General features: G+C 40.6%; 1 protein-coding gene across 1 annotated transcript in view; it reads left to right on the plus strand.

Annotated features, from left to right (window-relative positions):
* The first annotated feature begins 285 nt into the window (after nucleotides 1-285).
* acvr1c (activin A receptor type 1C) overlaps nucleotides 286-23,655 on the plus strand; it is a 44,032-nt gene continuing 20,662 nt past the window's right edge. The window contains exons 1-2 of the mRNA XM_072685535.1: nucleotides 286-512; nucleotides 10,223-10,453. Of these exons, the coding sequence (XP_072541636.1) occupies nucleotides 443-512; nucleotides 10,223-10,453 (301 nt within the window). The 5' untranslated portion in view covers nucleotides 286-442. The remainder of the gene's footprint in view (nucleotides 513-10,222; nucleotides 10,454-23,655) is intronic.

The raw sequence follows: 23,655 nt of genomic DNA on the forward strand, positions 1-23,655 counted from the left end.
CGTGCTCCAACTCCATCTCAGAGCACTCCTTTAACCTCCTCGCGCCCACAGGTGCTCCTCAACCTGCAGGTCCTCCTCCAGTCCTGCCATTCTGATGAATCACTGGCCTAGCCGATACACGTCGAGTCCAGCAGGTCAGTCCGGCTTCAGCTCGTCGTCCCGCTGTGTTTCCTTTCTAATCCGCTTATAGCCACAGCCAGTGGGCGGGGTCTAAACACCTCCCTCCACTCCACCCCCGCCTCCAACACTCCGGCGCTCGAGCTTGTTATTTAGCGTGCAGCAATGCAAAGTGTAGCCGAGGGAAAGAGGACGAAGGAAACGGGCGATGTGATTTGTTTTGCAAGAGCTGCTGCGTGCTAGTCCACTCTGTGTGTGTGTGTGTGTGTGCGTGTGTGTGTGCGTGCGCGCGCCAGCGAGGAAAGAGCCCGATGTAGGGCTGGACATGCGCGGGCTCAGGTGTCTCGGCGCCGGGGCGGCGCTGCTCGTGCTTGTGCTCACCCAACTCGGAACAGGTAAGTGGGGTAAAAGCCCCATTTGGGGTTGGGGTTGGGGTTGGGGTGGAGGGATGGGGCGCGCTCGCATATGGTGCAGTTTTGCTTTGGGCAAACTTGGTCCGGTCACATCGTCCAGTTCGTGCCTGAGGGTTGTTCGCAGGGCTGCTCCTCCACGAACCTGCTGACCGTCGTGAACGGGAGAGTCTGTGCGCTCGCGTTTTATGGTTGTAACAGTCGCTCGCGGACTCTGGACCGTCTCTGTGCAACGAAACGAGCGCATTATGTAATGGGCTTTGGGAGGGCGCGTGAAGTCAAAAGATCAGGGGGGGGACAGCTGCTCGATCGCGCGCGCGTGTAGGGATAAAACTGCAGGGTAACGGTGAGTTATTCTCCATAGTACGCATACAGCTACAACTTGGTGCGTTGGAGGAGCCCCCCCCCCCTCCTCCTCCCCCTCTGCTGATTACTCAGGTCAGCTACTTTAAGGCGCACCCGCTGCAGACACAGGTGCGCGCGCCGTTTAGTTTAATCTCCATAGAAAGGGACGCTCTGCAGCAGCAGTGCACGAGCATTGAGAGTGATGGCATCTGCACACTTTTTGGACTTATAGTGTAATTACAGTGGGGTGGACATATGTCCTCGATTTCCTGGACATGTCCTCTTATTGGGAGCTAAAATGTGGGATAAAACAGGGATTTCTGAATTGTCTGGATTTTGACTTTTATTGCAAGTAACTTTTTTAATACTCTGCACCCTTCTGTCTTCTGCCAAACCAAAACATAGGCAATTAGATAGATATTTAGATAGACAGATAGATAGATAGATAGACAGATAGATAGATAGACTGATAGATAGATAGACAGATAGATAGACAGATAGATAGATAGATAGATAGATAGACAGACAGGCAGACGGACGGATAGATAGACAGATAGACAGATAGACAGATAGATAGATAGATAGATAGATAGACAGATAGATAGATAGATAGACAGATATAGACAGATAGACAGATAGATAGACTGACAGATAGATAGATAGACAGATAGATAGATAGACAGATAGACAGATATAGACAGATAGATAGACTGACAGATAGATAGATAGATAGACAGACAGATAGATAGACAGATAGATAGATAGATAGATAGACAGATAGATAGACAGATAGATAGATAGATAGATAGACAGACAGATAGATAGACAGATAGATAGATAGATAGACAGATAGATAGACAGATAGATAGATAGATAGACAGATATAGACAGATAGACAGATAGATAGACTGACAGATAGATAGATAGACAGATAGATAGACAGATAGATAGACAGATATAGACAGATAGATAGACTGACAGATAGATAGATAGACAGACAGATAGATAGACAGATAGACAGATAGATAGATAGATAGATAGACAGATAGATAGATAGATAGATAGATAGATAGACTGTCAGATAGATAAATAGACTGTCAGACAGATAGATAGATAGATAGATAGACTGTCAGATAGATAGATAAATAGATAGATAGACAGACAGATAGATAGATAGACTGTCAGATAGATAGATAGACTGTCAGATAGATAGATAGATAGATAGATAGATAGACAGACAGACAGATAGATAGACAGATAGATAGATAGATAGACAGATAGATAGACAGATAGATAGATAGATAGACAGATATAGACAGATAGATAGACTGACAGATAGATAGATAGACAGATAGATAGACAGATAGATAGACAGATAGACAGATATAGACAGATAGACAGATAGATAGACTGACAGATAGATAGATAGACAGACAGATAGATAGACAGATAGACAGATAGATAGATAGATAGACAGATAGATAGATAGATAGACTGTCAGATAGATAGATAGACTGTCAGACAGATAGATAGATAGATAGACTGTCAGATAGATAGATAGACTGTCAGATAGATAGATAGATAGATAGATAGACAGATAGATAGATAGATAGATAGATAGATAGACAGATAGATAGATAGACAGATAGATAGATAGACAGACAGATAGATAGATAGATAGACAGATAGATAGACAGATAGATAGTTAGACAGATATTTAGATAAATTGATAGGCAGATAGAAATACAGATAGATATATGAATCTTTAGACAGATTGATATTTAGATGGATTGATAGATAGATGTTTAGATATATGGATATAAAGACAGATATATATTCAGACAGACAGAGATATTTAGATAGAGAAATAGATGGATAGATAGTTGATAGACAGGTAAATATTTAGATAGATGGATATTTAGACAGATAATTGTTTAGATAGGTAGATATTTAGATAAATAGATATTCAGATAGATAACAACAAAATGCAGTTAGCATCTAGTATCACATTCTAGTAGTAACATTGTACAAAAGAAACAGAAGAATGCAAGACAATATGTTAAATATAATAAAAAATATTTATATATATATTCAGTTAAATTAAATTCAGTTTCATTGTCATTATACTAATACAGGGTTGTACAGTGCAACAAAACACTGTTAGACTAAGTCTCTGCTGCAGAATAGGTACGACATGAGACAATAGTGCAAAAACAATAGACAACACACACATACATAAATACAATAATATACAAATGTGTGCACGTGTGCAGCTGTGTTCATGAGAGCTGACCAGTTACGGTCCAAACTAAGTTCCTGCACTAACAGTTAAATGGAATGAAGACGTAGAGCAGTGATGCGCGTGAGTAAAACAGGGAGTTCAGCAGTGTGTGCTGAGGCAGACCAGTCTGGTATTACAGCAGCATCACACATGTAAACAAGGTGAAGAGTGCGGGAATAAGTATAGCAGCTATCGTCCAGGTGGAGAGACCAGGACACAGCTTAGGTAAAGAGAGGGAGTTCCAGTTGAAGTGCAGAGTGCATGGTTGCAGAGGTTGGTGTTGCTGATGAGACCAGTTTAACAGCACATGGCCAAAGGGACCTTTTTGGCCATAACTCCTTGGCCTTGGCCTTTGGTGCCATAGTCACTATATATTCTATATTTTATCTATATATATATATATATATATATATATATATATATATATATATATATTCATAAACTGCCTCATTACCTCAGCTTTTGTTGCTGTCATGTAGTCAGATTTTTACATCATTTTAAATGGGTATGATTCACGTTGCTTTATATTTAACAGGTTTTTTATTGTTTCAAATGAACTTGGGCTCCTTTAGATTCATCTGTTTATATATTTTCACACTTGATTCACTGGTTATTCCTTAATTTAATAGTCCAACCTGAATTAGCCTAGCTGTCCTTAGTGAAGTGGGTACAGCAGGGTGGTCCAGGTCTAATGTACAACTGTTTTCCTGCTTTTTCTGTGTAAATGTGTCATTATGTGAAATCAGTGCTGTAGCGCTGGCTTCCAGTGCTTTCCCTGCTGTCTTCAGTTACTTTCTGACAAATGCACACAGTTTTGTAGACTGAGAGACTGATACTTATAAGTCCCTATAGCCAGAAGCATGTGTTGACAAAAGCTGTTTTGTGCACTTCATTTCCAAGCATTAGACATTCCTAAATAAAGATCAGGAGCACCCTGGGGAAATAGCACTGGTCATAGATTAACATTAGTCCAAGATTAATTTTCCATAGATGATCCTGATTAAGTCTCTTTAAGTCCTCAGAAATGAAATTATAATCAAGGGTACATGAAGGTGCTGTGCAATGTTGGTGTAATTCCTTATCACAGTGTTTTCAGATATATTACATATCAGATGATATTTAAATTTGCATTTAAAAAGTCAGTGATCTCTTATAGGGTCTTTTATTAAACCTGACACAGCTTGTTTTGGATTGGATTCCTTTATTAAGGTTTACGTTTAAGTTACACCAACAGAAAACGTAAACCACACTTAATTACATATGGTTGCGGTTACGTTAACGAATAAGATTTAAAATAATTAAATAAATAAATAAACTGTTAGGCAACAAGGACACTGCTTGTTTTGCAATTTGCCATTATTTCATGCATATAATTCTCATTATCTGTCACAAAAATATAATCACACTAAGGTCTAACATCACAGAAAGTTAATATCATGGTATTACAGATATAGACAATATATCAACCAACCCTAGTTTAAGGTATAAAAGAATAGGTCCTTAAAAATAAGAAGCAAGACGCAAATGAACTCGTTTTATGAAATTATTTTAAATACTTTGAATGAATCAATGTATCAGTGTTCAGTTGACCCAGTTCAATTGCTTGTTCCCACATGAAGTCCTTTTCCTTGCTACCATTATTTACAATCTACACTCTTAAAAATGAAGGCGCTTCAAATGGTTCGGCTTTGAGTGATGCCTTAGAAGAACTACTCTTGGCTCCAATGGGAACATTGTTCTTAACCATGTTCCTATTGGAGCCAAGAGGAACAACAATGTTCCCATTGGAGCCAAGAGTAGTTCTTCTAAGGCATCACTCAAAGCCGAACCATTTGAAGCGCCTTCATTTTTAAGAGTGTAGATTGTAAATAATGGTAGCAAGGAAAAGGACTTCAAGTATTTAAAATAATTTAATAAAAAGAGATTTGTGAAGAATGTGAAGACCTTTCATTTGGTAAAGAACCTTTTCATCAAGTGAAGGTACTTTAGACCTTTAGAAAGTTCTCCATTTGCACACATGCCTATTACAAACATGGTTCACTATGGAACCCAAACTGGTTCTTCTATGGCATTACTCAATAAACCATTTATGCCTTTATTTTTGGGGGTGTGTACTCCCTCCCAGGCTTTTTTATCATTTTTATCCTCCAAAACCTGCCAGATCTCCCACTTTAGGGGTAGATTTAGTTCGAATTCAGTGCATTCAGGATTTGCTGGCTTGTATTTGAAGCCCTGCTCCTGACATTCAGTGCCCAAGCCCAATAATGCGAGAAGATGTTGACTGAGATACTACTTTGTTTTCTTGAAATTCCTGCTTTTGACCTGGTTTTGGAAGCATGTCATTAAGCCAACGTCAGAGCCAGCGTACCTCTCAATGTGAGCAAAGAAACCAGAAAAATAGTTCTGAGGCTTAGCAGACTGGTCATGGTGAATATGTCTGAGGCAAATGTTTTTCCATGAAAAACAGTTTGTTCACTGAAATACTAAGAAGCCTGTAGTTCTTGTACCCATTTGTAAATATTTGTTGTCATGGACACCATAGGAATCCTTTGTTTCTCAAGCTGAACTCAAACCAACCAGCAGTTATTGCAAAATCTGCAGAAGTTCAGTCAGGAATTGCTACAACTGGCTGTGACGAAGACGTTCCCAGGGTATGGATGTTTGTCGTGTTCCTAGCTAGTAAACTTTGACATAGTCCAGCAGTGGCCTTGGCCATTTTTGGCAGGTCCTCTTTGGAAGAAGTACACCGTGTTGGTCCTCACGCTTGCGTGCTGATAGGCTTTGTATGCTTTGCTGAAACGAAAGGAAATGTATTTAAAGACTGACTGTGTTTCTTAACGGACTCTGTGAGGTGAGCTCATGTATTCCGCATCTGTGTGCGGTGCATCTTATCTCATGTGGCCGTCTTAAGTCCAGCCAGAGGAGTAATTTGTTCCAGAGGTGTGAAACGTTGGCATGGAGACATCACAGACTGCCGGTGCTTTATCGTCTCGCCTTGGCTTCGCAATAAGGCAGAAAAACATTGGAATTAGAGGCTAAACATTAGCCCTTTTTCTATGAGCTGTAGTATTAAGAGGAGCAGAAAGGGTAAGAAAGGGTTCCACTGGCTGCTGGAAGAAGGAGCAAACAGCTTATGATATTGGTTTGAGGAAGCATACTTCACATAGCGCTGCTGAATTTATGAGCTTAACTCTGCAAGGAAACCTTCTTAGGAAAAGCAATTTCAGCCACCCGCTCGAATTGAATTTGATGTAAAATACATCTTCATGGTGGATGGGAAAGTGGGCAGGCCTGTGTGTAAGGCTCGGCTGTCTGCAGTGTACAACAGAAAATCAATTAGGTAAATTACATCAGTAACAGTAAGAGAATCAGAAAATTAAATGCTATGGTTTGAAGCGTTTCACTCGGAGTGGTTCAGCATTTGCTCCAGGTTAGCTTCTGTGAACCTAGCTGTCACGATTGGAGGGGTTTAGGCAGGATGCAAGTGCACGTTCCTTTCATTTGACTTTTAATAGTATCCGACCAAATAATTCACAGAGCTGAGAAGAGTGGACATATCCATGACAGAAAACATAAGGGCATTAAACTACAACTCCAAAACAAGGAATCCAGGAGAACAACGCTTAAAAAAGTTCTGAAAACCCATTAGAAACACCATTAATGCAAGCAACACAGGGGAAGATAAAGAACGAGAGGGTGGGGCTACAGAAGAGGAACAGGTGAGACCACCAATGACAGGGAGGAACCAAGGACAGCACACAAACAGAGCCATATGCTGCTATGCACATGACGGTGCAAAACAAACCCAGAGACTAGGACCAAACAAGACTAAGACAGAGCAACATGCTACACTAGCTTTAACAAGCCAAAAACAGCGGCATTAGAAAAGGAGGGAAGTAAAGAGGACACATTAGACTATAGTCACTCTTTCAAAATACCAGGAAGGTCTCATTGCTTTAACACATCCCTCCAGTGCCTGTGGCTGTGATAGATGTGTCAGGTCCTGCAGGAGACCATTGCCACTATTTGGTAGATCTGGTAGATCTGGTAGAAAGAAGGACGCAGAGCATAGCTAAGCTGCATTAATCACTCATTGATTCAGTAGCTATGTCTTTCACATTGATGCAGGATGGGAATACCAACCATTAAGACATAGACCCACCAGTGATCTGTTATGATAAGGTCAACAAAATCTTAAAAGCCCATTCAGATGAATGCATCTGTTTTAAATTTATATATTTCCCTCATAAATTTCCCTTTTTCTTTCAATTTGGTACTGCCAAAAATCCCACCTGTTCATCTCTCCCCCCAAGCACTAGCAATGCTCCTGACAGTAGGAGGGTAAGGATTTAACACATCACCTCCATTACATGCAAAACCAGCCACCTCCTTATTTTTGAACTAGCTCCCATGTGGATCTGCTAGGCATCCAGCACATATTGAGCAAAGCGGCATGGCTCAGGACTTGAACCCATGGCCACTGGGCCATAGTGGCAGCACATGAGCCACTCAGAGCCCCCTACACAGTCACCTTGAGGAAACCACCTTTTCTCAATATATTGGCATGTTAACAGAAGCCATAGCACAATAATAACACTGTAAAATAATCACATTTGCAAAAATTAAGTGATTGTAGTGTAACATTTTAAAGTAACTTGTAGCCAGATTGTCAGGGAAGTCAGTTATATTGGATCATATATTATAGTTTTACACACAGTATAAAATGTCAGTAATGTAATACAAGTATAATATGTCAGTTTCATGCCACCAGCAGTTTAAGGCCAGTTGCATTCATCACAAACACGGACACTTGTTTAGGTTTATCTAAGCGAGGCTAATCAATATTTCAGATTTTTTTATGTGTTGGGTACATTATATTATTATTATTATTATTATTATTATTATTATTGTTAACATTATATAGCTTTAGACTAAAGCAGAATGGCTCAGTTACAATTGAATTTAACCTCAAAGTTGATAGTTGGCTCAGCTAATATGTGGGATTTATGTTTAATATTGCAAAATATATGTAGGAATAAAATTTTGCCTCAAACCAAGCATAAAATGAACCTTTAGGCTGAACCAAACTTCAGTTATTAAACACATATAGACAGTCACAGGGTAAATATTACACATACTTTAGCGTATGTGGCCTGGGTAAGCTAATGAGTTATGTTGACATCTGAAAAGTGTGGAGGAATAAAACTGTGTCAGACAGGCTTACACTGGCTTCATATTTATTGAAATAATAAAGACATCCCTTCCTGAATGGAAATTTGCGTGGCAAACATACAAACAGTCAGTAATCACACCCTTCTCCAAAGAGTCGCTGGTCTTCACGGCACAACCATGCATGCGTTCAGTGCCACTGTCCTGAAACTGCTGGAGTGAACCTGCTGGTGTAAAAGTGCTGCTCTGCGCCTCTTTTTTTAATATCCTTGATTTCGGGAGAAACCGTAAATGAGCAGGTGTCCTAATACTTTTGTCCATAAAGTGTAGCATGCATGAAAGATCTAACCGAAAGAGCAAAGCTACTGGCACGTCAAAATATGAAGAAGGCTATTTTAGTGTCTTGCAGTGTGAATTGAGCTTTACGTCTAGCATGGTTGACCTTGCCTTTTGACCCCTGTCTTACTGGCTGGATTGCATTATCCAGGACTACAGGTGTTCAATGATGTTCCACTGTTCTTATAAGGAGAGAAAAGGAAGCCCTTCCTTCTCCTGCAGCATGAGATTCTGCCTGTTTTTCTGGATTCCTTTTTCCCAGAAAGGAGAGCACGACCAGCACTGCCTCTGAAAGCAGGACAGGTGCACGGAGAGCAGCTTGAGATTAGCATGGTGTTAGCCTAAGCAGCATTACACAGCTTTCCCCTGCAGTCTAAGAGCATGGGCTGAGTTACGCAACCTAAAAAAGCTCCACTCAAGGAGTTAGTGGCCACTGGATAGCAACGGAAAATAGAAGTTAACAGGATTATTCCTTTCTTCTTGGTGTTTATTTCTGGCTGATAGTTTGGAGCAACATAAGGACAACGAAAGGCGATTTTTGAAATGTATTTTTAAAGAATGGAGTAAAGAATGTAGCAGTGTGCTGTGTGTTTACAGGGTGGGTAATTGCGGAAAAAATGTTGGCATAAGTCATTGTAATGCCTGGACGGAAAGTTCAAGAAGATCAAGTTCCAAAATAGTAGGATAGAAAGTTGGTTGTTGAATCAGAAAACTGATTTCAAAACCCAGTATTAAAACCCAGTAAAAAAAACGGCAATAGATCATACGATTGTTTGAGTGCTATAAATGTTTTTAGAGATCAGGTTGAGTGTTCTAGTATTAGCCAGACCCCTGAACTGAAGTGTGAGGCTATACTATGTGGCTGTGGAGCAATGGAACTGTGTCCTCTAGATTTATGGTGCTCCATCCAGTACTTTTGGGATGAGCTGGGCAGTGGGGGGTGAGGTGGGGTGGTGATCATCTAACATCCTGACCTCACTAATGCTCTTGTTGCCGAATGCAATCAAATCCTTACAGCAGTGCTCTAGAATCTAGAATTAGTAGTAAGCCTTCTTCCCTGGACAGTAGATACAGTAGAGTTACTTCAACAAAAGCAGGATACACTTTTTTATTAATTCCCTTTATTTTGGAAGAAACAATGAATGAACGAACAAACAAACAGGTGTCCCAATACTTTTGCCCATATAGTATAGAGCCATGTACACACACATACACACTAGTGATCAAACACACAGTGGAGCAGAGAGGGTGAAGGGCCTTGCACTTCAGTTTATTACTTAGTTTAGCTTTAATCTGGGTCTGGGAAACTGGCTTGAAATGTTTGTTGGACCGAACACAGAAAACAGCTTAATTAGCATGATTAAGCAAGTCTGATATATTAATACAAAGCTCTTCTGATTTATTAAATGAAGAATAGGGCTTGCTAAAAATGACAGTGTTGAGTTTACTGCAGAATGGAGAGAGTACTGCAACTCTATATGGGAAAATCAAGCAGCAGCGAATCGAATCTAATCCTCCCTAATATTCATTATTTTCCCCCATTTCTGTCTGTTTGTGGTTGCAGCTCTAAAGTGCGTGTGTCAGCTATGTGTGAATCACACCTGTGAGACGGAGGCTGAGGGTGCATGCTGGAATTCAGTGATGCTGATCAACGGGAAAGAAGAGGCTGTGAAGTCGTGCCTCTCTCCCAGCCAGCTGAAGGGCCAGGTGTTCTGCTACAGCTCCAGGAACGTCTCCAAACGCAACTGCTGCTTCACCGACTTCTGCAACAACGAGACTCTTCACCTGCACCCACGTACCGTACCCTTAGATCTTTTATTTTGGATGAGAAATTGTTTTAATGGAGGTTTAATGGCGGGATGTGTGGAGTAGCAGGTTTTGCGCTGGAGCTGTGGAGGTGATGTAGCAAGCAATGGAAGTAATGGAGGCTTATAAACGGCGGTTTGCATCATGCTCGTCTGTCACAGTCAGAGAGTCTGGTGGGTTTCCTCAAGTAAATTGGCTCACCTACTTAAACAGTAGTGCATGTTTTGACCTTGGGGTAGGCAATATGTTATTATTTTTATTGTTATCATCATAACAAACTGTGGCACAATGTGCTTCTCTAAGAATACTGTTATAGATATACACAGTGCTTAAATAGGACTGCATTCCTTCCCCAAAGAGAATGTAGAGGCATGCTTAATTGCATTGTATTAAATTGCATATTTAAGTTGTTTAATTTTAGCGTGTGGAACAGTAAGTATGTTTAACTTACGATTATTTATAAAAATGGAATTAAATCTAGACAAAGTCACAACAGGCAAGATGTAGTTTCATCAGGAAACAGATGCAGACAAGAAACACAATTAATAGAAACAATAAACAGTAAAGCCATAATTTACATGACAGTAGAGACTAGTAGAGGCTAGACCGTGGCTATTGGGGTGGAGCGAAAATTAACTAGCTGTCCACAGCAGTAGCGACTATTATTAATGAATGATTGTATAATCAGTTTTTACTGATCATTAATGATAATCCCTAGTCTTTAGCAGGAGAGCATACATGTATACTGTCAAGACAAGGTTGTTCTGTCCTACTTTAATATGGACTGACTGTTGTGTGTCTTATGGGAGAGCAGAGCACAACCTACAGCAACCAGCTTTTTGTCTTGTTTTGCCAAATTATTCTCCACATTTTTGAGCAAGAAACCTTGTTCCCAGGACCAGCTGTTTATAAAAAGTTTAGAAGTGAGTAAAGGGGGTGCAAATGTTACAGTGTACCCCATTAGAAGGGTTCAGTGGACCAGACTGGGGGGCTTGTTGCAACAGTATTTCCAAAATGGCCCAGAAGAAGGAAAAACCTGTGTAACTTTGGAAAACTTTTTATTCCTAATAGTCATTTTGGAGCATCTCTATTGGTACATTCATCATGATTTTTTTACACAATGTAAAGAACAGCTGTCAGTGTCAGAAAATGAAAAACAGCAAGAATGAAAATACGAGGTTGCTGCACAACAATGACAAATTATGTTTTTTTTTAAACCAAATTAAAAAATAATGCCATCCAAATGAACATGATCAGTAAAAAGAGGCTGTAACAAAACATGGCGAGAAAAATCTATACTATACTACATCTATATCTATACTACATAATAAATCTGTCGTATTTTTCCCTGGTTTAATTTGTGCCTTGGTTTAATTTGTGCCTCGCTCTCCCGACACCATGCATGTGTTGCAACACTGTGTTGCTGTTAAAAATATACACGGCTGCTCATCTGAGCTCATCTGAACGGAAGATCTCGTAGAGACTGGACTCGAGCTTGTGTCAAACGTTTGTCTGGCAGGATGTGCAGTTCCCTTTCCCCATTTCTTTCTAATGAATGGAAGCCACAGTGCCATTTGCAGAGGGATTTTCCTCCCTCTGAGTGCGTTCACATATGCGGTCTCAGACTGTTGCCCCTGCTAGACGGAGGATCAACCAGACACGTTGATCCTCCTCAGTTGTGCTGTGACATAATATCCTGGCAGGGTTACGAGCAGGCAGGCAGTGCAATCTCCCAGCCAAGGGTTATTAATACCTTACCACAGCCTAGCGGGGGAGTGCACAGCCTCTGACTGAGTGCCTGCCTGGCAGGTACATCATGCTGGGGGAGGATAGGCTGGAGCTAATGCACTAGATCCTCTGATTTAAGCCCTTCCTCATACCAATAATTAATGATAGAGTGGTTATAGCTGAAGCTGGGCCTCAGGGCCCTATAGGGAGATTGTGTTGGGGCAACTAATCAAGCATAAACTGTAACGCAATTAGTCAGCTTCTAGTCAAACATAGTGATAGGGATATGCTTGGTCTTGGACTTCTTTGGTTAATTTTTACAAAGCGTAGTAGCTGGTTTGGCATGATTGTTAAACAGTGTGACACTGTGAGATGTCATTAGCGGTTGGTGTAAAGTAGTGGGTAACAACATTGTGCTCCCTGTGGCAGACTGGGGCTTGATTCCCTGGCCTGGCAGGCGCACAGCGCTACACTTAGAGTCCTTGCACCATGTTTGCCTGGCTACAGTTGTCCTCAGATGTTTACTTACACTCATTATGGACATGGATGCTTTGACAATATTGGGCGGATGAGTTATCTGAACTGTTCTTTTTCTGGGTCAGAATTAGTGTACTGCATACATATCTAATAGAAATAAACAAGAATTTGGTGCACAACCTTTCATTATTTTAAGTGTTCTAAAATCAGTACAAAATTAAACATACATCACATGTAATATTTGGTTAAATGCCCCTTAAATTGCACCTATTTTTTGTTTTGTTAAATTTTTCCCCCTTTCTCCCAATTTGGTACTGCCAATTACCCACCCATTCGTAGCTCCCCCTAGCACTAGCAATGCTCCTGACACCAGGAGGGTACGGACTTAACACGTCTCCTCCGATATATGCAAAGTCAGTCAATGCAGCAATCTTCGGGCAACCTACACACTCTGAGAAACAAGCACCACCACACCAGCTAACAGACACCTGTGCCAACCAACCCTTCTGTAAGAGTGATGCCAAGTGAGGGCACCATCTACCCACCCAGAGAGAGCAATTGTGTCAATTGTGCTTTCTGAGACTCCAGACTACTAATGGCTAAACGACATGGCTTGGGATTTGAACTTGTGACCCCCGGGAACTGCCTTTAAGTTGCACAGATGCTTCCACCACCATGCTTAACAGTAGTTGATGCAGAGCTTTACCTCTGGTCATTGTGGCCAAACAACTCAATTTTTATATCACTTGACCATTAAACCTTTAGAAGGCTTTTTGTGGTCCATGTGGCCAGCAATGGTAAAATTCGCTTGGCTGTAGAAAGCGACACTGGTGTTCTTGCAAGTTCTTGGGTTGTTCTTGACCATCCGAGCCATTTTCCTACCACTCAGCTGTGCATAACAGGATTCCAGTGTAAGTTACTCTACAAATGTCACAAATGTAAATGTGGTGGTGTCTTTGTGAATGTTTAGTTGGTTGTGGATAGTGGTTTACCAGTGAGCAAACACTGTAACAGTGCCTGTTTTTAGCATCGGACAGATCTTCCCTCGAAAAGGAAGCCATGTCCTGGCTTGATGGCTTGATTTTCCTGGCTTACGGGGTCAGGGCTCTGCAGATAATCGTTTTGATTTATTATAGTTCGGATTAGACGAATGCTAATCCCGATGCCTAACCCAAACGCTGTACACTTTTACTCAGTTGGGCTCTGGTATTATGAAATTACAGATGAAGAGATGATGACATTGTTTGCTGACCACAATGAACTTATTTTAATGTAGAATCCTGCCACAACACACAAGCTCCTGGTCTTTTTTTGAAGATGATGTCCTCTTTATTGGCATTATACAATACATTGAAATTCTTCTTTTTGCATATCCCAGCTTAGAAAGTGAGAGTGAGAGGGTGAGAGTGCGGGGTTGGCCATATTGGACTAGACTGAGTCAGCATATACAGTAGCTGTCAACTGGTTGGGCCCACCTACTCATAGAAGAGCTTTCTTTTTTTCATGTTAGATGTTTTACATTTGGACAATATATGGCATCAAAACTTGAAATTCCACTATATATCCAAATACTTGTGGACACCCCTTTTAAGGAAAGCATTCAGCTTCTGTAAGTTGCAGTAGTTGATGACACGGATGTGCAAATGTGTAAATAGAAAAGAACTGCCAATTTAATAGGACTCTTTGAGCAGATAAACATGAAAGTTAGCGCTCCATCCAATACTTTTTTGTCACTGAATGTTATCAAATTCCCACAGCAAGCCTTCCCTTTACAGTAGAGAAAGTTACTCCAACAAAATGGTAAACTCTTTTTTTAAAATACCCTTTTAATAGCCTTTAATAACCTACAGTGTGGCCCCATAATTTAGTTTTTTTTTTTTAGCATTTATCTATTAGCACTTTCCTCTTTTTGTATCTTTTGAGAAATTAAAACAGAAAGTGCTTTTACAAACTTCTATAACACAGAATAGCCCCACCAGTTTGTTCAGAAGTCCCAGTAGTTAATGAGCAATACACCTTAGTGTGTAATAAGCCTTAGAGTGTTAAGGGGTTAAAGACATTAACGGTCAATACAGTTTACCCGGCTGGTCTTTTTTCATGTACTTGCAGATTAGATCAGGGTCCCTATTCAGGTCTATTTTAAGCCCTCTTTAGACTGCTAGGAAAGGGTATGGACTAAGGCTGTTCATTGGATGTTTATTTGACTCTAGACTGTCAAAAACAACAGTCTTGACACCCTAAGACAAGACAACCATATTCACCAGATACCACACCAGTGAGCAAACACACACAGTGACTGTGAGCACACATGCCACAGAGCAGTCCGGAGAGGGTTAAGAGCCTTGCTCAAGGGCCCAACAGTGGCAGCTTGCAGAGCCCAGGTAGCAAACCCAATCATACGCACCTTGGCCCTTCCTCTACTTAGCCCTTCATGTGTGTGTGTATATGGAATATATATATGGAATATATCCTGTAACACTGTTTGTTGCATCAAAATGAGCAGCCTATGTCCTGCTGCAATCTACCATATTTATTTTAGTGTACTACTTATTCATGAGGAGGGACTTCTGGGAGGTTATGTTGTGAGAGACAGACTGTTGTTTGAGAGCGCATGAGCATAATCTCAAACAACAAGTGTGGGGTGTTCTGTTCTGTATGTGTGTGTGTGTGTGTTGGGTTGTGAGGATGAAAACATCTGTGAAATCTGTCACTGAAAATGGGGTCTTCCAAACATTTACATTTATGGCATTTAGCAGACGCTCTTATCCAGAGCGACTTACAAGGTTACTCGTATTACAGAGGTGGGCCAATGTAGTGTTAGGAGTCTTGCCCAAGGACTCTTATTGATGTAGCACAGCACAGTCACCCAGACTGGGAATCGAACCCTGGTCTCCCACATGGTGTGGTAGCTCACTGGCAGGTAGTGGTGTTATCTGTTGCGCCACACGTTTGGCTTGTGTAATGGTTATGCATAGAGACACAAGCATATATTCAGGTGTGTCCATACTTTTGAATGGAACTGTTCAGGCCTATCTCCAGAGTATTCAGTTCAAATCAAGGTTGGGAACAAGTTACACTTTCAGTGGGAATTCTTCTTACTGGGAAGTCCTCTTTAGTCTAGAACATTTGGCTCCGCCCCCCTCCGTTTATTCGCAACCCAGAAATATTTGCTAACCTGCCAAAGTCTGCCCAAACTAGCAGTTCCCTTAGACATCTTCTTGAAGGCTTTGAGTGCCCTGTTGCTGTGCTGAAGGATGATGGAGGAGACCCATAAAAGTATGGGTCTCCTTTATACTTCTATGGGAAGAGTGGTGTATGTGAAAGTCGCCCAGTTTTTAATTAAGAAGAGTGTTCCCTTCCCCCTTCAGCCCTGAGGTGCAGATTTCCATTCTAAACTGACATCAGACTTAGTGGTTTGGATTGTTTCCTGCATCTTTTCAGAAGACCGCTCGCTTGTGTGTGATGCCAAGTCACGTTAAATTTAGATCGCTTCAAGGTGATTAGGGTGTTTTTGTACCTTGTTATCTCTTCTGATCTCTCACCCTCGCTCTGTCGTCTCAAGCACTACAAACTCGATGACCAGGAGAGGAGGCGAGAAAGGAAGATGAGCGAAACGATTTGGAAAGCGGCCCATGTCTTATATCTGCCTTTTAACACCCTCTGCACACACCCAAGTGTCAGCTGTCAGCGAAAATAATACGCAGTACGGCTTGGGATGATGGAAAGTACGGTATCATGTACAGATTCTTCTTTTAGATTGGCATTGTGGAAACCGTTCACTGCAGAGGTTTGGAGGTGCCACCTGCCCTTTGGCCTGAGGGGTGGAGATTGAGGCAGTGTGGGATTGCAGGAGTCAAGTGCATCACAATAAGTTATAATTTTGAGATGCGTACCCCAAACATTCAGAACTGTGTAGAAGCACAGTATTTTAAGCATTTCTCCCAGCAATAGGAGAGCTTTTACTGTAAGAACTCCAGAAACAGAAATCCAGTAAAAAATAAGAAAAGCTTCTCATTCTGAAGAAATAGGTGAGATCTTGTGAGTTAGTCTGAAGAGCAGAGCTTGGTTCCTCCAGGTTTCTCCTGGACGCCCCCCAGTCCAGCCAGCACAGCGTGGATTTGTTCAACTCCATCATCATCATCAGCAGCAGCAGCAGCTCACCTGATTTACCATCATTAAGCCCTGATTTACCACCAAACCAAGTGTTGATATGAGGAGAACTCTAAATAATACTAGACTCCATTAGGAGAACTTTGGAGATGTTCTAATGATGAACACAGTGATGGAGAACCACCACCACTTTCTGTAGGAATGTTATTAGTATTTATTGTAATATCAGTGTTTTACTGAGCAAATAAACACTTAATGCCCAGATAAGCAGCTTCTTCATTCTAGTCTTCCAGGTGCCTACAACTTTTGCACAGTACTGGAGTTGCCAAGAAATGTTTGGTGTCTGAAGTAGCTGCACACTAGAAGGTGTTTGGCAGACCTTAAGTTAGGGTGTTGAAATTTTAAGTAGGGTATACAGTGGCTTGCAGGCGTTTGGGCACCCCTAGTTAAAATGTCTGTTACTGTGAAAAGCTAAGCGAGTAAAGGATGACCTGATTTCCAAAAGACATAAGGCATAAACATCATTTTTTATTTAATTTAATTCTTTCACAGTTAAAATGACCAAACAGCAAAAGGATCTAAAGCAAAGGTTTGGGCAACCTGCATTGTCAGTACTTAGTAACACCCTCTATGCCTGGTATTGCAGCTTGTAAATGTTGTTTGTAGCATCGAAGAGTCTTTCACTTCTTGTCTGCAGGAATTTTTGCCAGTTCTTAGCAAAAATCTGTTCGTTCGTTTTCTGGGCCGTCTTGCTGCACTGCTCTTCTGAGGTCTATTTACAGTTTCCAATGATGTTTAGGTTGGGAAACTGTGAGGGCCTCTAGCCTCTAGCCTGCACTTCTCAAGGTAGTCCATTCTGGATTTTGAAATGTTAAGAATCAATGTGCTGAAGCCATCCTATTTACATTTGCCGAGAGTGTGGTGTTTGCTTCCAGAAGTTGCTGCTATTTAGTTAAATACATTCTTCCCCTTAACAGTGAAACGCTCCCTGTGCTACTGGCTGCAACACAAGCCTGAAGCATGATCTATCCACCACTGAGCTTAACAGTTGGAGAGGGGTGCTTTTCATGAAATTCTGCACCTTTTTTTCTCCAAACATTACTTTGCCGGTTGCAGCCAAGTGTTATATTCTAGCTTAATTGGTCCACGTTATCCAGAATGCAGAATTCCAAAAGGAAATGAGCAGAATTGTGTATTTTTATTGTAGTTAAATCAAGTAGAATCTATACTGTGCTGAATAGTTTGTAAAAGTAGTACTTCACTATTCATAGCACATTCAGGATAGTGCGCTTAGTATAGTAGCCTATGCATAAAGTGCTGGACAAAAGTACATTTCACAGCTAAAAACAGCAGCATCAGCCACAATAAAGCCTGAGTTTTGTTTATACTACAGTTTATTTACCTGATATCTCTATTAATAGCTTAATTGCGACACCAGATGTCTTGATTCATGGACTACACCTGAGACAAGGGTCCTCAAAGCAAGTTGTGGTCATATGATTTTTCACCAAACTACTCCTTTAATCACCAAAGCTTTGTCCCATTGTTTGCCCCATTTTACTCTGTACACCCCCCTTCTCCCCCCAGCCCCGACGTTGATAGAGTAAGCCAATGAATATTTAAATGCCTGATGGTGGTTTATGCACTTAATCAGACCGCTTCTGAGAACTTTCTCATTAAGAGTTTTGCTCACAGTCCAGAGGATCCCGTTCGGCTGCAATAGATTTTTGTCCGTGGGAGAGCGGCTGCCCGTGACTGAAGAGCTTCACTTCCTATTTGGTGGCACTTCTTTGCATCAGAGCTGTAATGTCTGTTACCGTGGTTACCGTTGCTAGGGTTTGTTTACTGAAGCAGAAAGTCAGGGAGGAACGCGTGAGCGGAAAAGAAAACATTAAAATTAAGCTCCTTTATTAAATACTGCTGATGCAGATTAAAGAGGAGCACTCGGCTTTGTTAGTGAGGATATGGCCATGCTCCTGAACCGCTGCACTGATGGCCCAAAAGCATCATATTCAACTTTGCAGTGGAGCCACCTACACAGCTACAGAACTGGAGCTGCTGCTTGACTGAACTTCAGAAGGCCAATCAGCAGCTGCTGTAAGCTCTTGTGGGTGGTGAAGCAAGTTTTGATGTGGCTTATGCTCATAAATCAGGGATTTCCAAGCTGTGCTGAAACTCGGCAGATCGACAGAGGTTGAGGGTTGTGAATTGAGGCTATTAATTGAATCACAGTTGTGGTTTTGAGAATGGAAACAATCACACCAGTAACCAAACTTGCGCACAGTTTCAGTGTGGAACCTGTGTAGGACTTGATCTACTTCAGATGATCATCTACAGACTTTAAGTTGGACAAAGAGTGTCTTTCAGTTGCAAGGCAAGGCTGGTTCGAAGCTATTGCTTGTATTTCTACATAGTTTCATGTTTAATGACTCTTTCATGGATGTTTGTGGTGTGTACAGTATGGTCTTTGACAGATGGTAGTGCTTTGCATCCACTAAAACGTTTTGCAGAAAGCGTCTTGTGCAGGGAAATTTTCCCCATTGTTTTTGGGCTGTCTTGCATGCACTGCTCTTTTGAGGGGTACTTGTAGCGCCACTTGAGGTGGTCTATTGTGGATTTAGAGGTGTGTTTAGAATCAGTATCCTGCTGTAGAGATCTTCCTCTTCTTACAGATGGTGTGAAGTTTGCTTACAGAATGTGCTGGTATTTTATTGAGTACATTCTTCCCCTTAACAGTGAAGTGTTCCCTGTGTCACTGGCTGCAGCACAGGCTTAAGGCATGGTCGATGCACCCTTATGCTTAACAGTTGGACCGGTGTGTATTTCATAAAATTAAATGTTTTTACCTTTTTGTTTTTCTCCAAACATACTTCTGCTGATTGCAGACAAAGTCTTCATGGCATTTATTCATCTGCACAATATGGCTTTTGACAGATGGCAGAAGGCACCAAAAGCAAATGATTGTATTGTCTACTGTGAGCATCTTGAACCAGCCTCAGATGTCTCAGATCAATATCAGTAGGCCTTTTTGATAAATCAAAAATGTAATGACCTTGTCCACAAAACAAGAAACACTAAGATATCTAATTTAAAAATCTATATGTCTAATTTACCTCAAATAAACAGGACTCTGCCCTATGGAAAACAACACCATCAGAAGAAGAGTTCACTGCAACCATATGACTATATTGTAAAGGAGACCTACCAGTAGAGGGATTCTGACTGGATGTCATGTTTTGGATGTCACTGTTTGGGCCTTGAGCAAGGCACTTAACCCTCTTTGTTCTAAGGGCACCACAGCATGACTAACCCTATGCCCTGAACTCGGTGTTCTGCAATGTGCTTTAACTGCACGGCAATGAGTTCAACCCTTTTCAAGAACATGTTTGGTACTTGATGTGAAAAATGAATACGTCCATAAAGATGATGCAGAGTAAAACACTTGTTGTCATTCAAACCCTCAACTCAGGCCTCTGTTCCCCCTTCTCTGAGCATCTGCAGATGCATTATGTTCAGATTTATGGCATTTGGCTGATGCTCTTTTCCAGAATGACGAACATGTGAATCACGCTGCACTGCACCAGTAGGATAAAAAGTAGTCTTGCACAAAAACTCTTACTGGTATAGTGTGATGTGCTTGCCTAGCCAGGAAATTGTACCCTAGTTTACCATGTGGAAAGTGGTGTTGGTACACACCACACTACACCAACCTCTATCCAGATCCCAAAAATATCAGAATGACCACAGTTGCATCAAAATCTGTCTGATGGAATGTGTCCTATTCTTTGTTTGATACTGTCCTCACATACACGAGTGTGTTTGCAGACACAAATGGTGTTGCTGTAGTGCTTCAGTAGTGTTGTGTCTGTGTATCACTGGGCTGTTTTTGAGTAGCACTCGTGTTGCCATGCAGGCCGCGCTGCTGTGTCCTGGCCGAACCCGCTTGCAGACGATTGATTTCTGGGAGAAAGGGGAGGGACACATGTTTTGAAATACTTGCCTCTGACTTTCGCCAGTAACCCAGTGCAGATGCAGCAAGAGTGTGGCCCTTTGGGAGAAGGACTCACCAGGGTCCAGTTTAGACCAGCTTGGTTATTGGCAAACACACTGCAGTGCTGCAATGAGGACGTTTACAGCTCTGTTTAGTAGAGGGGAAGATTTGCATTGATGTGAAGGTGGTGATTCAAATATAGCAATATTGGAATATTCAAATCAGTTGTAACAGTTGTAATAATCTTCAGTAAAGTATGATAAAATAACAGTGTGTGACTATATTTATTTAATACTATTATTTATATAATATTATATAAATAATTAATTGAAATTGTGAAAGTTTCATTTGATTTCATGATGCATGGTATATATTTCTATTGGTACAAAATACAGTGTCAATCGTTATTTAGCTTATTACATAAAGCAATGGTTCTCAAACTGTGGTGCGTGTACCACTGTTGGTGCGCAAGCAACCCAAGGTAGTATGCAGAAAATTGCATGAAATAAATTATTAAAATCTATGATGTTTTAATCTGTAATTTTCGGAACATAACATTAGACTCTGTCTGTAAGCACACACTGCAGTTCTTTACCCTCATAACGACAGTACTATAATAATTAATATCAGTTTCATAGGCCCTAAAATAGAACCCTGTGGGACTCCACAAGCCATGCTAAATCAACCGGTTACCAAGTATTTCACAATCAGTTATGCATTAAAATTAACAACTGAATAATTAATTTGGGTGTCAAGAGAGTGTCATGTAGACGCCATGGTTCGCTACATCCTCTGCACTTTCATTGTTTCCCTCTGTCTCAAGAGATCAGTAGGTTATCATCCTGCCATGCTAGCTTACAGATTGCAAAAGCAGGTGAGCTCCAGTGATGGCAAAAGAGATTACATGCATGATGTGTAGAGGTCATATCTAGCCTACACTCACACTTGTAGGCCACATCTAGCCTAAAGATGCAAGTGTGTGCCGCATGTGTTCCTGTAAGATGGCTTGTAGATGGATCTTAAAATTGGAATTGTTTACCAGAGTGCAGTATTGAAAAAGTATTGAACTTTGAGCAACTCCTGTTGCGTTCTCCATTCACACAGCTTTGTAGGTCTTTGGCTGGCCCATAAATCACTTGCTTACTTATCTTCCCTGTGGGATGGCTGACTGCATTCCTGTGGGTGGGGTTGTTCAGGTAATACAGTCAGGGAATTGAGACTGAACTTAACTTGTGATTAGTGAAATGAGAGTTGATTACTATTTGATGCAATTGAATATTTGTAGATGTTCAGCAACTGTTGAAGTTTGACTCTTAATAATTCCAATAGGAAACTACTATGTCACTAGTATGTAATTTATTTAGTTATGAGAGTGCAGTTTTGAAGGGTGGACCCACATTATAATAAGCTTTATTTATAGATAGGCATGTAACAACGATGGCCAAATTAGTTAACAACTATTTTAATGGTTGATTAGTTGGAGATGTCATCTCTCATTTTTCTCACACTGACTAGGACCGGTTCTGGGCATACGTGTACCATAGATTAATCACCAAAGTTTAACTGTAACAGTGTGGAATACAGTTTTATTGTATACGGACTGAGCAGCTGTCAGTCACATGACCAGAGTGTCTGGATAAAACTGATACAGAGCCAGAAGGCAACAACATCACTCTGGTGTCGGAGTCTCATGTGGACAGGGGCTGAGTGTAAAAAGAGAAATCTCCAAGTAAGTCAGCCAAGAGACGTAAATGAGGATAGCGTCCATTTAACGGTAAAAATATTTGACATGGCGGCTGTTTATGGATAAAGTCCTGTCCTTCAACAAAAGGAGCCAATCAGTTTGCTGGTTATGAATAAAACCCCACCATTAATCAAAATATGCCAGTCAGCTTGCTGGTTACGAGCGGATGCGGGTCGCACAGACTGTGTCAAAATAAAAGTACATACGAAGCTAAAATTGCTGTCTCCCACTTTTCTTTTCTTTTCTTTTTTGCTGATCCAAAAAATGACGGAAAAACTGACTAACTAACAAACTTTGCACATCATTGGTTTAATATTTTGATCTGAAAAAGATAATAAATTAATAATTTTATTCATTGTTTTAGAAAATATTATGGAAGGAAAGTTTCTAAAAACAATCAAAAGTAAATCTTTTTTGTCTTGATAGTTAATGAGCAAATGAATAAAACTATCTCAACCTAAATTTAATAGCTAATAGCTTTAGTTTTAGTTATTTGGTACTTTAGCGATTCCTAATCCAAATTATCAGTTATTTATTTCAATAATTGATACATTATTTGACTCAAAATAGTTGTTTGCAGCCCTTTTCACGGAACCCTTGTATATGCAGATTTTTTTGCAGTTCAAAACACTTTACATACATATGATAATGCCTAGTAATGTATAAATTATTATTAATAAAAGTTACAAATATTGAGACAACATACAGAAAAGTCTAGTTGAAATGCTGACAGTTTGAGAATTTGAAGAATTTATATGTTAAATGCACCAATTACTCATTTCCAACTTCACCGGATGTAGTAGATTGGTTAGATTAGATATTAGGTGGTAAGTATTTTCTCTCTGATGCTATGATAAAGAAGAAAAAACCCTGTTTTTAAACAACAGGAAGCTGTTTGTGGCTTTTTTGGCTGAAAGTACATGCAGGAAAATAAAAAGCAGTCTGGCAGGTACATTAGGGGCCGTTTTCCCAGACATGGATTAGGTTTTGTCATGGACTAAACTGAAGCACCAGTAATTAATTTTAGTATAGGCTCAGGCTAACTCTCCATCTAGGAAACCAGACCTTTATGTCCACAAGTTTAAAGACACCTTCTCGTCCAATGTTTCTTCTGAAATTAGGATTTGATTTTAATTTGATT

Source organism: Salminus brasiliensis, chromosome 8 (assembly GCF_030463535.1).
Source record: "Salminus brasiliensis chromosome 8, fSalBra1.hap2, whole genome shotgun sequence".
In the NCBI taxonomy this organism is placed as follows: Eukaryota; Metazoa; Chordata; class Actinopteri; order Characiformes; family Bryconidae; genus Salminus; species Salminus brasiliensis.